This window comes from Dryas octopetala, chromosome 1, assembly GCF_963921425.1.
Source record: "Dryas octopetala chromosome 1, drDryOcto1.1, whole genome shotgun sequence".
Taxonomy (NCBI): Eukaryota; Viridiplantae; Streptophyta; class Magnoliopsida; order Rosales; family Rosaceae; genus Dryas; species Dryas octopetala.
The window spans coordinates 30,489,820-30,507,943 of NC_141366.1; the positions used below are offsets into that span (position 1 = coordinate 30,489,820).

At 34.5% G+C, this 18,124-nt stretch overlaps 2 protein-coding genes and 1 pseudogene across 3 annotated transcripts; 1 reads left to right on the top strand and 2 right to left on the bottom strand.

Moving 5' to 3' along the window:
- Window positions 1-477: 477 nt before the first annotated feature.
- Window positions 478-3,186, bottom strand: LOC147299683 (uncharacterized; annotated as a pseudogene). Its single transcript, XR_015120344.1, has 5 exons — window positions 3,066-3,186; window positions 2,617-2,748; window positions 2,331-2,395; window positions 1,814-1,902; window positions 478-1,251 (listed from the first exon to the last, which is right to left on the bottom strand). The product of XR_015120344.1 is annotated as an uncharacterized LOC147299683 (transcript).
- A 492-nt stretch (window positions 3,187-3,678) lies between these two features.
- LOC147299684 (inositol polyphosphate multikinase beta-like) lies at window positions 3,679-5,860 on the bottom strand. The gene is made up of 2 exons (XM_086256404.1): window positions 5,610-5,860; window positions 3,679-4,771 (listed from the first exon to the last, which is right to left on the bottom strand). Exons 1-2 carry the CDS (start codon window positions 5,616-5,618, stop codon window positions 3,926-3,928), a joined length of 855 nt encoding a protein of 284 aa, XP_086112530.1. The 5' UTR covers window positions 5,619-5,860; the 3' UTR covers window positions 3,679-3,925.
- Window positions 5,861-13,608: 7,748 nt separating this feature from the next.
- Window positions 13,609-17,554, top strand: ATSPO11-1 (Spo11/DNA topoisomerase VI, subunit A protein). Its single transcript, XM_086227853.1, has 15 exons — window positions 13,609-13,710; window positions 13,823-13,922; window positions 14,188-14,261; window positions 14,554-14,655; window positions 14,975-15,048; window positions 15,296-15,312; window positions 15,774-15,843; window positions 15,942-15,978; window positions 16,140-16,187; window positions 16,294-16,352; window positions 16,475-16,506; window positions 16,626-16,731; window positions 16,923-17,043; window positions 17,118-17,181; window positions 17,267-17,554. Exons 1-15 carry the CDS (start codon window positions 13,644-13,646, stop codon window positions 17,391-17,393), a joined length of 1,098 nt encoding a protein of 365 aa, XP_086083979.1. The 5' UTR covers window positions 13,609-13,643; the 3' UTR covers window positions 17,394-17,554.
- The last annotated feature ends 570 nt before the right edge of the window (window positions 17,555-18,124 follow it).

Genomic DNA, 18,124 nt, shown 5'->3' on the forward strand with positions numbered 1-18,124 from the left:
TGTAGCCAAGCATTGACTTTCATATATTTACAACCTGAATTTAGTTTGATGATCTGAGTTTAGTATTACTAGAACTAAAAGCACCAATGTAACTAAAAAAAAAAAAAGAGATGATGGCTACTTTCAATCGTGTGATTTGCTATTTACTATTTTTGTTGATAAATTTCCGAGTTATGCATGTATTTTTGAATTGCAACTATAAAACTACAAGGACCAAATTGACACAATCGAAACTATATGGATTAAAGTAAAACTTGACTCAAACTTCATAGACCAAAAACAAAATTTGGCCTTTTTACTTTTTCCGGACACCTGTTAACTTTAGGTATTATCTATAATCAATTAAGTAATTAACAGGTGTTATTCATTAAGTCTTGTAATCAGTATATAGTACAATCCTTTATGTTCCCTAATATCTACAATTACTATTAGACAACCTGTTTAGCATAAATTTTGTATACCAGTTATTTTCTTTTAAGCTAATACATTATATGATTATCATAGTGTCATGTAAGAAGTGTATGACAACTATAAACGATGTTATCATGCAATCTAAAGAGTCTAGCTAAAAAGCTGCTATCATTTCTTGTTGAGTTGTTCTGCATTATTTGTATACCAAATCTCAGGAAATGCCCATAACACAACGTAGCATTGATCACATCAGTCGTTACCTATAGACACTAGCAACCAGGTCCTGCAACTTCAAACTTGTAGGAAAAGACACATATTTGAGGTTTTAAGTCCATGTTTTGTACAGGGCAGCTTTCTTTTTATTTTTGTTTCCTTTTTAGCCCCTGGAAGTTTGGTTTCATTAGTTGGCTGGTAGTCATGCATTGGTCCGGAGCACAAATAGTCTGCGACGGAATCAAAGGCTTCTCTACCTGAACACTTGAATCCTTCATGACATTGCTTGTGGCGATTGGAGAAACTGATTCTGTTTTGAATTGTCTTGGCACCTCGAGTCTCTCCAAAATCCTTGAGGTTTTTGCATCAAGCTGCCGGTTACCATCTGGTGGCGATAGAGGTGATTGATCTAGCTTGGGCTTGGAAATGAAAGCTGGAGAATATATCTTGGGTACTTCATTGACAACCAGCTGCTCCCACTCTTCTGTAATGCATGCAGATGTTTTGTCTTCTCTGACTGCCAGATCCAACTGTTGGGTTTCCTCTCTGATGACTCCAACATCTCAAAATTTTGGTTGGGTTGCTTTTGGTTCATAGGTTTCCTCTTCTAATATAGGGGATATTGACCTGGAATATTCACATCAACAAAGCAAGCATCAGAGGAAACTTTCACCATCAGTTCAGCAAAGGGTGCTACACACCTTGATTCACAAATAACGAATCTAAAAACTCAGTCCTAGAGATGTGCAAGAGCCCAGGGATTCATCTCAACTTAATTGTTCTGATGTTCAAAATATACAATAGATTCTCTAACCAATCAAAAAAGTTACTGTTTCAGGCATAAACATTTATGAAAAAGAGGCTATCCTTGTACATAAAATCTAGAATTGGTTCATGAAAAATAGATTGTACCTAAATTCTCAAATAACAATAAAGAAAAAATGAAACCTGCATTTATATTATCCTAAATTGCAATGGAATACACTCAACTTGAATGCTACGATAGACAAAATGGATTATAGCATATTAACAAAAGTTTAAAAAGCTTCACAAAGAGCATTTTCTATGTTTAGCATATTCTCCTTTTTCACAGAGGCCACTAAAAGTTGAGAATCCATTGATGTCTATCTATCTGCATCATTATTTTTTTATGTTATGCAAGGTCAGGGTAGATGAATAGAATAATTACCCGTACTGTAAGCTGTCTTTTACAAGCAAGTTTAATTTCTGATGGAATCCCCTCTCATGCAGCATCGGATTATAGTCTCTTAAATCAATCTGCAGAAAAATCAGAGAAGGAAAGGTCAAGTCACCCCCGTCATTCAACAATTTGATACTGTTATCTAATTACTTAAATTCATGCACTTGACAATAGATGTTTTGTGATAGAAAAGTCTGTAATCACTCTTTCATGAATCTGGTACTATACATTGATCTCTTCACCAACACTGTGTATTAAGAAATTTATTGATATTGAGCAACAATCAATTATTCAAGAAAATTTTGGTGTAAGTTCTGGCTTATAGCATGCAGCTTTGTATGGCCCAAATCCAATGGAAAAACTGGACAATCTTGTCAAATAGTTATTTAAAGACATATTTATTCACATCATACTCTCATGAAAGGGAACATTTAAAAGAAGAAAAAAAAAAAACTCACAGAAGAGTTCCAGAAGAAGAATGCAAGCAGGGACAGTTTCATATATTGCAATTCGAAGAGCATACCAAACCCTGGTCCACTGAATGTAGAGCACTGCAAAGCCCTTGGAAAACTGCAAACTTTGTAGCCTGAATAGGAAAAGGAAGAAACATGGACTTCATACAGTTACTGACACATTAATCCAGAACAAAACCAAACTCGGAGACTTCATGTAAGGCCTCTGATTAGACATTCACAAAGTTTCTGAATTTGGTTGTCCTGGATTAATGTGGTAATAACTCTTACTGACATACACACCCCAAACCACATATTCAGAAGAAGCCTTCAACGCACGTTGAGTATTCAATTCTGACTGATCAATCTCATCTGAAGTAGTTTCTATCTCATTGCAAGTTGACGGAATGACAACATAGGAAGCCCCCATTACAACACCTGTGAAAAAAATGCCCCCATTTTTGGTCAATGCTGAAAGCAAAAACAAAAAGGACTAATCAGGCTGTCAATAATTCCCTAGTAGGGAAGTGCTATAATTCAATGTGCCTAATTCTGTTATGCATATTCATCTCATTGTTGCATATTGTCCAACAAATAAATGTACTACACCAAAGCAATGGAGATATTCTTGTCACCCAATAAAAACAAAAACAAAAAAAGGATAAAAATAAAAAAGAAAACAGGTTTAATATGGAAAAGTAACAGAATAATCAAGCATTAGCCTCATATAAAGTGTCACAAGCTCAGGTTCTAACTATTAAATGTTCAGCTTCAAGCTTAACATTTACCTTCGCTTAGAGACCCCAAGTGAGTCCTCTCAATGACATTGAAGTCAATTGGCGAAGAAACACGCTCGAGCTTCATAGAGCTCTGGAATGGATTATGTTGTGTAACTTGTAAGAAGTGCATTGCTTAAAAGACAATTATTGGATTATGCTTTTTAGCTCATAGGTCGGCAATGGAAAATTACATAATGGACCCCAGACAAGTGTTTGACATTATTTTGTGTTTAATACATTTCCTGAATCCGAAATCTTCCTTGCCATTACAGGAAAGGAAATGGCTGCACTGGTTTTTAAAGCAATCTGACATTGATAAAAAATTTATGAAACTTAAGGGACATTTCAAGTACGTTATTCATATTAGTTCAATTTAAATAAAGATGTGCTGTCAATTTTTAAGGGAGGGCTCTGTTTCCATTTGATTGGATTCTAATGCTGCTCAGGAATTCAGACCAAGAGTATAGTATGATTGCAAAGATCTTGGTAATAGTACTGTATGGAGGCAATTAAATTCAAAATTTCTCAACTTTAAAGTTTGCCAGCAGTTTTATGTTTCACAGCTCTCAGAATAAACATGGTGCATATAAATTTATGATCAATATATGTTCTGAAACAAACATAATCAACAACTGCAATGATCAGCCGAATCTATTATTTTAGTAAAAAGAAAATGAATCATAATGGTTAGAGAAATTGAATACATTTGATGTTATAGAATCCAGAATCCCCTAATGAAGCTTTGTAGATGAGACATAGAGAACAAAAACAAAAAAAGAGAGGTGCCATTAAGGGCATTCCATTCTTTTTTCCATACTGTTATCAATGTAACTTCTCACAGAGCTGTAGACAAGCTTTGGTTCAATTGTTTATTCATTAGGACTGGTGATGATGTCTTTGATAAACTTTATTAAGGAACAGAGCCCACCCAAGAAGTTATGGTCAATAACACCCTTGCCTTCAATGACATGTGCAAAATCAACCAGTTTAACTTCAGCACCTGGATTCCCCCCTTTCAGAATTGACTCCTTATCATAAACCATCAGAACTGAACTAGAATAGAAATGGAAAATGGTCTGCTCCTCAAACCATGACTTCAGTTTCAACAATTGTGCCAATATCCCATCAGAGCCACCATAAACAGTTGATGCAAGAGAACAATCTGGTTTGATATCTGAATTTGAATTAGAAGAAACAAACTTCCTTAGACTTAACCTAGTATCCTCAACAGTAAACTTTCGAATAATGTCCCTATCAGGCTTCCAAAATCCAGTCTCTTTGTTTCCATAAACCCGAAGTCCAGATAACCTAAACCCCAGTGCCAGGCTCGTGCTTTCTTTGTCTTTCTTAAGACACTTTTTTTTATAATCCTCAGTAGCTTCTAGGTACCATGTTCTGGCACCAATTTTAGCATCTAATATAGATGGATTGATTCGACTTGAGACAATATCTTGCAAGACAAGGTGAGGCTGTAGGCCAGAACCGTCAGATGCCTCTACAAGCTGAGTTCCATAAAAGACAGGGAAGAAGTTGCGGATGTGGTCTGGAATCCTAGTGTCAGAAGAGAATGATGTATAGAATGCCTCCTCAATGGCTCCACGTTCATCACTTTGGAGAGGCTTGTAAAAGTGCCCTGAATCATCTATGAGAGGGCCAAGTATCCCATCACTGGCTTGGTGGCCAGCAACTTGATGATCTGGGATTTTAAGCATGGTCTTGAATAAAAAGAAAAATATCAGACAATCAAATAGAAATCAAGTTGGGAACACGGCATCATGAAGAATAAATATACTGCCCTGATAAATCAAAGGATTAAAATTGGCAATAAAGAAACAACTACAGTGAATGAAGCACGAGCTTCTCGTTTTGAAGAAGTGAGATGGCAGAGGTCCCCAATTTCTCATATACAATTATCAAAATTTGTAGACTTGCCAACATAAAGTGGATTACTAGTTTAGCTTTTAAACACTAAAAAACACCAAAATAGACTACCAGCCAATACTCTCCAAGTTAGCACATTCAACTCAGAGAAATAATCTGATGGGGTAAAAAAAAACTCAAAGGTAACTAATACTTTTCTTAGTTGCTATAAAAGGAGATCCAAATATGATAGCAAGATGTAAACTGGAATAAATCCAACTGCAAAACTAAGCTAAGGTTGACAAAATTAGAGTTTTTCAGTATAATTCATTACAAAAGATAGTTCCTGCTGTCATAAACAACCTGAAAGATTATGGACAAGCTAATATTTCTAAGTTCTCAAAATAAAGGCTTGGAAAATGTAACCTACAGGCTTTACTAGCAAGATTTGAAGCTTAACGATTATAAGTTTGTTTTTAAAATTTCAATGGTTAACTATCATCGGGTAATGCAAATTTCTACCAGATGGAGCCTAAGCTGTGACAGCAGACTTGCTACAAAGAATTCTAAATGTAACCATAAAAATACATCTAATCAGGGGTGGGTTCGATCTGGTTTCTCGAAATTCTCAACAATTGGACCAAACAAATCCAACCAGCAGCAAGAGCACGATGAGAGGATGAATATTGATACCTGGGTCATAGCCAAAAGCCGCCGGAATCGGCTAAAATCCGCCGGAGAAGCCGCCGGCTTTTCGACGTCGATTCATCGCCGTGGAGGCTCCAATGGACGATTGGAGCCCACCATCGTGCTCAGAATACGAAGAGGAAGAGATTGATGGTCTCGGGTCGCTGCTGGGTGGCCGGAAAAGAAAATCCGGTGAGGATGGCAGTTCGCAGTCGCACGCGAGAGAGAGAGAAGAAAGAGAGAAATGTCGGGGAGAAGAAGAAATGAGAGAGAAGAAAAGAAAAGAAAGAGAACAGAGAAAATAAAAAGAAAATGCATAAGAGAAAAGAAAAGAAAAGGATTTTTTTTTTTTTTGGGTATTAAAAATTTAATTAAACAAACTAAAATATATATAAATTAGTTTAATTAAACCCTTAAAGTTTTAGCCTTTTTAGAGTTTTATTATACCTATATGCACTGAAAGTACCCTAAACCCTAAAGTCCTAAACCCTATACAATTATACTCTATATATAGTATATACCCATTACATTTACTAGTATATTCTATACCCATTACTAGTTTGGTGTTTGGGGTTTGGAGTTTTGGGGTTAGAGCTTTGGGGTTTGGGGTTTAGAGCTTCAATTGAAATAAGGTATAACAACTTATAAAATTATATCATTCAACATTTTTACATAATAAATATATGATTCAATTAAAATAATTTTATTAATTTTATTATATATTTATATACTTTGTTTGGTTTATCAACAGTTATGGAGTTTGAGAATCAAAACCGATCCGACTTTCTTGGTTCGGTTGACAAACCAGTGTCTCAGTTTCGGTTCACACTAGATTCAGTTATTTTCGGTATCGGGTGACCCGATTTTGGCCGGTTCCCAGTTTTTCGGTCAAACCGATCCAGCCCTACATCTAATTGCTAAAAATTGCAAATGAGATTTGTAAACTTATTTGGGTTTCGCTATATTTTGGTAATTCCCTTTTTGGGGTGTTGATTTAACTATTTCACCCTAGCGGGTTGGTTAATTTCATTTATCTATTTTGATCTTATTATTTACTTAAAAGATCCTATTGTGCAATGGGTACTATGATCTAACCCGGTCTATTTTAAACAAAAAGCTTAACTCGCCTTGAGTTTCCTGGAGAATTAATGTTGGATTATTGGTATTAATTTATTGGGAAATTCAAAAAAGGTGCCTTTGTGTCATGCCCGTGGTTTGGGGTGCGACAAGTGAGCTGAGAGGGGTGTGGGAAGTTGGCAAAAGAAATCATCAAAAATATAAAAAAAAAATATTAAATATATTAGTGGGCGGGTTGGTTACATACGAGCGGGAAAGAACTCAACCCATAACCGACTCGTTTATAATCGGGTGGAGCTAGTTAGATCCAACATGTTGATTTATGCGTGTTGGACCCGACTTGAGTTTAGCGGGGCGGGCGGGTTTGGTGAGTTGATACCCACCTCTATGGGTGTCAATGAGAAATTGTATAAAAACAAAATTTATAAGGGTGTGTAGTTAGTAAATGGTGTGTAGTGAGAAATGGAGGAGTATTCAAATAGAGACCATTTTTTTTTTAAAATTGTTAATTTTGGTAATTTTTGTTTTTGGCCAAAAGTTTTTGGTAATGACCTCCATATATCATATATTCATATATGTACCAATTTAATTTAGGGTGCCACTATTTAGAACCAACTTTTTTATCAGTAGCCCTAACACTTTAATTAAATACAATCTCCCACTTTATCTTAATACAAATTGACTAAAAAGGACATATTAGTTAATAAACAAACCTTATATTTATTTAATATTTTAAGATTTATTCATTTTTTTTATAAAAAAAATGCAACCAAAACCCATTGTTTTGTCCCATCCCCACCACCAACAGTCCAGCCCCGCCACCACCCCTTTCTCCTCCCCCTAGGCCAATGTCACATGAAATCAATTGTACTCTAGCTCAAGAGGCATTTCTTGGTCTCGGGTTACCTTAATAGTTTGCATATTTCAACAAATATCATAATCAATTATGAATCATTTCATGAAATGCAAATGTATGTTTAAAAGTAAAGTACAATGTAATGCGTACCTTTTAATCTTCATGACAAAGCAAACTTGTGAAGATTAAAAAACAGTGGACTTGTCCCTAATTTGTAATTTTCATTACCTCTATCCTCATATCCTATTAATAAGCAGGTTTAGATAGTGAGATTTCCTTCATTGAAAGTAGAAAATCTTATCTCTTTCCCTCTAGCATATTCTTAAACTAGATAACCAACTCTAGATAAAACCTGTATGCATACTTTCAGGGGATTGAACCCAAGGATAAAGTTTCATTTTACCCTCTCATCTTTAATTAGAAAGTCTAAACACTCAAAACACATTAGAATACACATTCTTGCTTCAATATACATGAATGCTAATGTAATGCAATGATAGTTTCCATAAAGGTGATCGATTCTGCCCTTAATGAACCATATATCAATTATACATATGTAATCAAGTGATGACAGTTTCATACATGCATGTTTAGTTCATTAGATAAATCATACAAGCATGCTCTTAATTGAAGAATAAAAAATCTTTAAATCACACTAACAAAAACACAAAAGTAGCAGGCTTATATTATTTTCATTCCAAGGCAAAGTAGGATAGATATCTAATACCTTTCTTGTTTTAGTTTCCTTAATCCTTAGCCTAATTGGTTTTTCATTCCTAAAGGCATGCAACTCTAAGGCCAATAATAAAACTAAGTAACCAATTATCGTAAATGGTTTAAACAACCATTCTAATTGTGTAGGGTGTCAACAATTCATTATGAGGTATGTGATTTAGTTACTACTCTCGGGTTCAGGCATATAGAAGGTTGCAAGTTACACTTAATTCAACCTAAGTGTATTCTAATCGTGAGCATTATTAGTTCATGTTATGTTTATATTTTAGAGTAAGTTGAAGTCATCAACATGTCTACACATGTTAAAGGCATCAACATGTCTACACATGTTGAATTCCTCTTACACAGAACCAAATTAGTTAAACCAACTAACATTCTAACAACAACCAAATAGGCTAGGTAATGTTGAGTTTCCTATTTTAGTAACTTGGTTATCCTAGTGTAAAGCAATTGATGATGTGAACAAAGCATAACATAACATTTTCAGAACATATAGAATTCATTGCACTAGTAACACAAACACAAACACATATACATATAGATACATATATGAATAAAGAAGATATATGGTTTTAAGTGGACTAGCTCCCCCTACCTCAAATGTAGTCTTTGTCCTTGTTGCTGTCCCAACAAGTTGTTTCCTTAATTCATAACATAACAAAATAAAAAATGACATCCTTTAAATAAAATTTGGGTTTTCTAGGGTTTAATGACTTATTAGACAAGTTAAGTTGCATCTGAGATCTCAAATCCATAGATAACCATTTTTTACTTCAAACAAGTTTTAAATAATAACAAAATATCTTTTTCAAAGCCAAAAGTTCAAAAGGACATCAGAATAATAAAAAGGGTAAGCTGAAAGTTGATTTTTAGTTCAAAACCAAGAGATTTGACTACCCAAAACTTTATCCAAGGTTAATTGGACTTCCTCCTGTTCCTAGAATATTCCCAAGAGTGATTTGTGACTTGTTCAAACTAAAAGTATAGGTCAAAAAGCTTGAAATCAAAATAGGTCAAATTCATGCCTCATTGTTTTCTTGAAAATACCAAAAGAGCAGCACTTGTTCTGTGATTTTTATAAAATCGTAAAAAAATTATTTGAACACGATTTTTCATAGAATGTTAGAAGACACATTGGTACTCATGTACAAAAATTTTCAAAGAATTTGGAGTTCTGGAAGTGGGAAGAGCCAAAACTCACATCAGAAACTGATTTTTCTGCATAATCACTGTTCATATGGTCAAAAAACTCATTTTTGTGTATATTGAACAAAATCGAATAAAACTAATTGGAAAAGATTTGAAATCACATTTAAAAATTACTGTAACAATTTCAAATCAAAATTTCAAATGTATCAAAATTCGTGCATAAAAACCTAAGGCTTTTCTTTTGAAAACATGCAAAAAATGGTAATAACTTGTAAAATTCACTATAAATTCATAACAGTTTTACCAAATTCCAAAAGGATTAATGCAGACATTGAAAACAAGGTAATGAGGTCAAAATCTTGAAATTTAGCCAAACAAGAATTTAAAACATGGAAACCTATTGATTTTCGAAATGCAACTTATCCTAGCCATTTTATCAAAATTCTAATCCTAGAAACTGATATTAAGGAACTTGAAAGATTGGTTTGGAGTTTCTTACCAGGAATTCCTTCGAAGGCAGTGTAGGATGCACTCCTCCATCCTCTTTCTTTAATTTTTGTTCCTTCTTGAATCCTCCATGTTAGTTTCTATGATTTGATATATTGGCTTTTTCCTTGTCAAAATTATTGTATTTATTTTTAATTATTCACTCACAAGCTCTAGGCTAGAATTAAGGGTAAGATCAATTGTACTGAAAAAATCAAGAATGAAGTTGCAATGCAAAAAGATTCAAAGTATACTGCACTTCATGCATTTTATGAAAAAACAGTTTTGTGTCTATTTGACTAGTCATTCACTGATCATAAGGACAATGTTCTTCACATACAGTATTAACACTTAAATGATTGTGTCACTTCAGTGGGCCATTTCGAGATTTGTTTCTTAAAGCTCATTTCATTTAAAGCCCATTTTCTGTTTTTCTAAACATGCATGTGCACAACACATGAATTGGTTCCTTCACTGAATCAATCAGATCAGATTTTGCTTCTCATCATTTTCACGCCACTCACTCACACACCTCAGCACTATTCATCTTATTCCCCATTTTCTGAATTTTGCAAAATAAAGAAATATCTGATTTTACAGCTCCACATCTTTATCCTTAGCTGTACTAGGATACCTCTTTAGGACAAAAGGAATATACCCTTTATTTGTCTCTTACGGACAGCCATTAATTGGCTTCCACGTGGCACGGGCAGACATGGTGAGTGCGTGTGTGTGTTGTACGGTGTATATGGGTGTATCGGTCCAGTTTTTTCTGTGTGAATTGTGGAGCATATTTTCTGTGGATATTCTTGCTGTGTTCTAGCTTAGGCTTTTTGGGTGTGTGCTCATCCTTTCAAGTAAGAAAATGCTTTTGATTTTCAAAAACTAAATGATTTCTTAACTTGTTTTTCACCCTCTAAAATCTGAATGAGTTTGAGTGTTGTTCTAAATCTTTTCACATATTCATAAATACTATCATTTAGATTTTAGATTAAGGATTCTCCATTAGCCTTTTCATGTCTTTTGCTTGAGAAGACTGATTTTTAAAGAATTCAAATTTGCATATCATTTCACAACATTATCATTGGAATCCACTTGCTTAGTTGCGATCAGTGTCGTGTGTTGAAGAGCTCAAAGAGGAGCTGCCAATGACATGAATAACTGATTGCTAGCTTCAAGGTGTTTGCACAAGGATACACAATGGTAAGAAGCTGCCACTTAGTATTAGGATTAGAGTGATTAAGCTTGTTGTGTGATTGCTTGTATTGAAACCCTTGATATTGGATTGCTTGGTCAGTTGAAAAAAATCCCCAGTTTTTTAACCGTTAGTGGTTTTTCTGGGTGAACTATCTTGTGCCTTATTCGTTGTTTATTTCTATTGTGTTGCTTATTATTAATTTGTAAATTCTATCACAAGATCACACACTTCACTTTATCATGTTAACTTAACCTTTTGAATGCTAAATGAAAGTTTGAAATCTGCTCACACACAACTTTAGTTGTTGATAGCACTGGGATGCCTACACTGATGGATCCTTTGAGTGCATAGGTTGTCACTTAATCCTTTGGTGTGTTTGATTTGTGTTGTTTACAAAAGTCATTTTTGATTTACAAGTTAATCCGTGTCTTCAGATTTTAGCCACTGTGTCGTCAGAGTTTTGTCTGCTTGATTAGTCCCTGAGTGATCATATAAAACAAAAATTGGGATCCGATTACTGACAGTGGTTTTAATCAAGTTAATTAGGTAGATAAATCACCTAATACAAACTTTCACTCCAAGTCTTTCTCTTTCTGTGTCCCTCTTTCTTTCTTTCTTTCTTTCTTTCTTTCTTTCTCTCATTGAAGTCTGAATTAAATGTGGAAAGAGGTTGTCTGAATGGAAGTTGGTTTATAGGGCAAGAGTGGTAGTCGTTGGAAGGAAAGTGAAGAGTCATCTCTTCAGTTTCTTCTTGGTTTGCGTGGGAAAGGTTTCACAAAGGGCTTTTGTCAGGCTTTTTAGTTTTTCAAGAGGGCTTTGGTTGGCTGACTAATCCCTCAAGGTCTCCTTAAGTGAATATTTAGCCTATTGAACTAGGTTTTAGCAGCCCATTAACCAATCCATAACATTTCCCGTTTTAATTCACTTAATTAAAAACCATCATTAGATTTTCCTTTTTATTTTCATTTTGTTGAAAATACAGTCAACCTCTCTTAAACCATGAACATCATTACACCTTACCTAGGGTTCATCCTATTTTCCAAATGATCAAATAACCTAGGGTTTTAGTAGGCCGGTCATTGCTAGAGTTTCTAAGTCAAACTTGTTGGTCATTTGGTATTCCTTTGGTCAACTCCTTAACATTCTAAACCTAATTCAAGTGTAAAAATTACACATGTGCATAAGTACAAATGCACATGTGATCCGGAAATACTCAATAAAACACTTAAACAATCTAATTGTTTCCACAAGACAATTCATGCATGCATAACTATTTAACCAAATATGGAAAGTAAGCATAGGCAATTAATTTAAGTCATAATAAGTATATAAAAGAAAATAACTTCCCATAGTTCTAAATATGTGGATCAAATCCATGTTGATGGTTGTAAAAAGTAAACATTCTAAACTAAGTGATTAATTTGGTAACACTTCCTAAACCAAAATCAACAAGATTTGGGGTGTTACACTTGCACTCTAGTTTTAAATATGTATTTTATATTCCCACCGTATGAAGGTGTCATATAGGTGTCTAGTTTAAGTTGGGTATAGTTGTATTTTATTCAGTTTAATGAAACCGACAAGGCGGTCATCTTAGTTGAACCCAGCCTTCCAGATAAAAGAGTCATACCCAAATACCCACATCACCGTTTTTGAAATTTGAGCTTTTCCAATCAAATTGGTCTCGTTTATCAATCCCTTCTGGTTAATGTCGCATTTCTGTGGAAGGGGAAAATGAGTTTGGGTTTTTCGTTTATGCCTTTCTTTGAGAGAGAGTGTGTGTGTGATAAGGAGGTGGAGGGCTGCAGGAGTGGGTGGTGGTGGTTATGATGATGGTGATGGTTTTGGGTGTAGAGAATAGAAAAAGGTAGTGTGTGCGTTAGTGCTAGTGATAAAATAGCTGGATCTGAATAGTAACAACCTTTGATTTAGGATGCCCAAGTTTTATAGACACAACCATTGAATTTATTATAAACCCAACCAAACTGACCCGGCCCACTAACAATCTTAGTTTTATGAACATAACAATAGAATTTATTACAAACCCAACTAAAATTAACCCGGCCCACTAACAACCTTATTTTTTGGTTAAATACAAAAATGATCCACGAACTTTACACTAATTTTCAATTTGGTTCATTAATTATAAAAAGTGTCAATTTGATTTACAAATTTTTCAAGTTGTACCAAAATAATACAAACGTAAACTTCTATCGGAAAATTAACGGAATTGGTTACATGAAAATGTGATAAATGGACTAAAATGTCCCTGAAAATGTGGTCACTTGTTGTGCACATAACCAGTTTCTGTTAAATTTTCGATAGAAGTTAACGTTTGTACTACTTTGGTACAATTTGAAAAATTCATGGACCAAATTGACACTTTTTATAGTTAATTGACTAAATTGAGATTCATTGTACAATTCATGGATCATTTTTATATTTAAACCTTTTGTTTTTTTGGCCACTCACTAACAACCTTATAAATATACCCAAAAACCAAATTGTATTTTCAAAAAGTTCCATTAACGCAGGAATTATGGAGGGAAAGCACTCAAGATTGAGCTCACAGCCACGGCCTCGCGATTTGCTACGAAAAATCAGAGGTTCTAATTGCATCAAATTATTCAAAGCCAATTCGAATTCAATTTCTAAAGTAGCCTGTAATTTATAATTTGAAAGTTATTAATTTTGATAATTTTTTTTTTTGGTGCCCAGAATTTACTCGAGCTATGGTTGAAGATCTCAGCAACGGACGCTCTCCGGAGATTCCCATCGATCGCTTCAGAAATTACTGCAAGAATCCCAATGCAAATTGGTTAGATTATAAGCTCACTTTCTCGAATTTCATTGATCGGGTCGGACTTTCCTCAATTTTCTCAGCAACCAAACAAGTGCCATAGAGTTCTTAACATTATTTTCCAATTTTTTTTTTTTGGTCGGATTTTCCGTGAAAATGTTTAGTTTACCGTGATTCTGTATAAGAACTAGTTTCCCAAACACATTCATTTTTATATATCAAAAAGACCAAGTTTAAGTATTGATATAACTAGTTATACAAACGGGTACATTGTCATGTGCAGCTATTGTAGCTCTGATTTGCCAAAATGGAAGGAGACTCTCACACTTCGAAGGGAAAGCCATGTACATAGATTAGGTAGGTTAGTGTTCGCTTGGTACCTAACTTTTCCTGTTTTACATCTTGCATTTTTTTTTTTATTAATGATAAACAAACAGCATTATTATTTATGAACTGAAATAAGTACTGATCTTGCATTTTTTATCGACAATCATTTACAACATAACAAGCTAGAAAGTCGGGTAAACATGTGGTTCTAATTCACAGTCTGATTACATAACATGGATAGTAAAAACATTGTCATAATTATCTAAGAGGTTCATTTGATTTATGAGTTAATGATTTATCTGGTTCATTGAATCTGTTTCAGATATTCTCCTTAGGGTTCTATTAATTGTTCAGCAACTTCTGCAAGAAAATAGACATGGGTCTAAGAGAGATATCTATTACACGCACCCTTCTACATTTTCAGGTGAATCTGAGTTATTCTTCATTTTCAATATAAAAACAGAACAAAATCTTGTTATATTGGTTATAAGGTATCGTTTGTTATGCGACCTCCAACTTGGATTATGATAATTGATATCCTTCTCTGTAAATTAATTAAACAGTGGCAGTGCAATATATTTCGCAAATTATCATGGGTAGAGAAATTGGGGCCTATGGCTTATGCTAATATTTTATGGAGAACATAGTATTTCTGTTAATATGTGATCTTTTCTAATTGGGGCATTATGTCCTTGGCATCTCCAAGAAATTAGTAAACATTCTGTACTTAATTTACAATGCAGATCAGTCAGTTGTAGACCGTGCAGTCAATGACATATGCATCCTTCTGCAGTGTAGTCGCCACAATCTGAATGTGGTGGGTACTCCTATTTTTGCCTCTTCTAATTTCATAGCTATTTTATGTATATTAATATGCTCCAATGTGTTATGCATGGTGGAGGTAACCCTGCATGATTTCTAGGTGAAAATAGTAGAAATTAACTTTTGTATGATAAATAATAGTATCCTATAAACTTGTTAAATTGCAACATGACCTTTTAACAATTTTATAAGGCTGCATACATATTTTGTGGTATTTACTTCATGTTGCCTCTTTTTGGCAGGTGTCTGTAGGAAAGGGGTACGTATGAAAAATTTATTTGGTTCTTCAAAGACAAGAAGATCATAGTGTACATTGCTGTTTAATTTTGCATAAAATGACTAATGCTAATCATCATTCACATTGAATTATGTGGGTTCTTGGTCTGTTGAGTACCCCATGAAAAATTCATTGGATTCTTCAACGACAAGAAGATAATGGTGTACATTGCTTATTGATTTTGCATAAAAATGACTAATGCTAATCATCATGTGTGTTCTTGGTCTGTTAAAAAGACATTTTTACTAATATTGGGTAGATCTACTGCCTCCCTCTGGTAGCATTGTTGCACCCTCTTACTTCAGTATGATTCAAATTTTCTCTGGATGTTGGCAAAATTGTTAACAAGTCGATTGTACTTTTTTTATTTATTTGATCACTATGATCCTGATTTATGTGTTGTTAACTCATAATGCTAATTGACCCTGTTTATCTCATTATAGGTTGGTAATGGGCTGGATAAGGTTCTCAGAAGCTGGAAACATATTTGATTGCATAAATAGGCCAAACACTGTATGGATGATGTTTTTTAAAAAATGATTTTATGACATCTTTGTGGTTGTCTTTTTTCTGTGTCTGAACTTAAAAATCTGCATCTGGTTCACATTCAGGCCTACCCTGTTCCTGTTCATGTTGAAGAGGTCAAAGGTATCCAGATGGTTAAGATAGAATAATTTAATATTTTCCATGTTTAAAATCAATAGAAATTAGATCATGTAAACTTTGCAAAAGCATTGTTGATTACATAATCAACCCTAAATGTCATCTTACCTGAAAAACATGCTCAAACCTTTAATTCTAACCTGCAGATATTGTTAGTGTTGCCCAATACATACTTGTCGTGGAGAAAGAGTCAGGTAATTAATCTTTATCTTAGCAACCCCAATTATTTAGATGGGTAGCATTTGATTTTGATGTGTGCTTCTATCAACAAAACATTCTTTGTTTATATTTTATGTACAGTTTTTCAACGATTAGCAAATGACCAGTTCTGCAACACAAACCACTGCATCGTTATTACTGTAAGCATCCCCCTTACTCTTATTGGTCCTTGTCCTTTCGGCCAAATAACTCATTGATCCTTGAAGCAGCTTTTATTATACTTGCACTTATTTATTTTTATGATGTTTTTCTTTCATCACAGGGACGTGGATACCCTGATATTCCCACAAGAAGGTAAAGTGTCCCTTACAATATTCAAACGGGAGTAGGGAGTGCCTTGCCATATATTCTGATTGCACTTTCTTGTCCCTTTTGTTTATTTACTTTATACATTTTTCATTTATGTTTGCCAGGTTTTTGGGGCTCCTTGTTGAGACTTTGCATCTCCCTATCTATTGCTTGGTAGATTGTGATCCGTACGGTTTTGACATTCTATCCACATATCGGTTTGGTTCTATGGTTAGGCTTCCTGATCAATCTATGAACTTGTTATCTACAGTTAACAAAGTTAAGTGACATGTGAACTAACTAGCAAGTCTGCAAATATTGACGATTGAGAAAAGCCGAATAAGTCAATTCTTTTGTTTGCTCATACATTGTAATGAAAATAAAGTTATTATCCAATTTAACCCACTCTCTTGTTATGTTAGCAAATGGCCTATGATGCAAAATTTCTACGGGTCCCTGAGATACTTTGGCTTGGAGCCTTCCCTTCAGATGCAGAGAAGTATTGTCTTCCACAACAGTGCCTCCTTCCTTTGACAGCAGAAGGTGAGAGATTTGGTGCATTACACTAGCATTCTTATGTTTGTAACCTTTCTGAGGTTCCTTATAATCCCTGTCAGACAAGAGGAAAACTGAAGCCATGTTACTTAGATGCTACCTACAAAGAGAAGTGCCACAGTGGAGGTAAGACTTGGTTAGCTTTCTTACTTCATCCCTCATATGACTGGATTAAATTTCATGAAGTAATGTTGTTCCTTTCCCATGAAAGGTTGGAGCTACAGTTGATGTTGGAAAGAGGAGTGAAATTTGAGATAGAAGCACTGTCTGTGCATGAACTTACCTTTTTGTCGACAGAGTACATACCATCTAAAATTCATGGTGGAGTCTACATTTAACATCTTCTACATCTGTATTTGTTAGCTTGCAGGAGAAGAAATGATAGGATTTCTGCAAAGCGTAATCAACATTTTCATTGTAATCATTATTAAGGTTACAAACAATGCTACGAACACGCAAAATTTGTGCTGGCTTAGAAATTAATAATGTAATTTCTTAATGTGGTTATGGTGCATTATCATTTTTGCCATTTTACTTGAGATATCAGCAGCTGATAGTTGGCTACATAGAATAGTATGCATGTACGTGTGTATGCATATATTAAAGTGTTTGTTTTTTTAATCACAAATGGTTCCTTAACTTTCACCCAAATATCAATGTGGTCCTTAAATTGCATTTTCACTTAATGTGGTCCTCCATCTTTACTTCCGCACATCAACGTTGTCCTTCCGTTGTATTTCGTCCGAATTTTCCTCAAAAATTGTCATTTGAAGTGCACGTGACCCTTTCTTTAGGGGCAAAATGTTCTTCATATGTCTCATAACCATCCAAAAAGGCCCTACAAATTTTTTGTCACTCTTTAATTCCAAGTTTACAAAGAAAAAAAAATTCATCCCCAACTTGAGTCTTAACACATAGGTGGTTAGCCTACGTGGTATGACTAAAAAGGCGGTTAGCCTTTGCAGCACAACTAGGAATGGATGTTTTTACTACTGTTTATCTTTTACTGAATAGCCTGGGTAAGGGTAGTTGGTCCTTAAGGATAGATCATCATGTATGATCTCTTGAG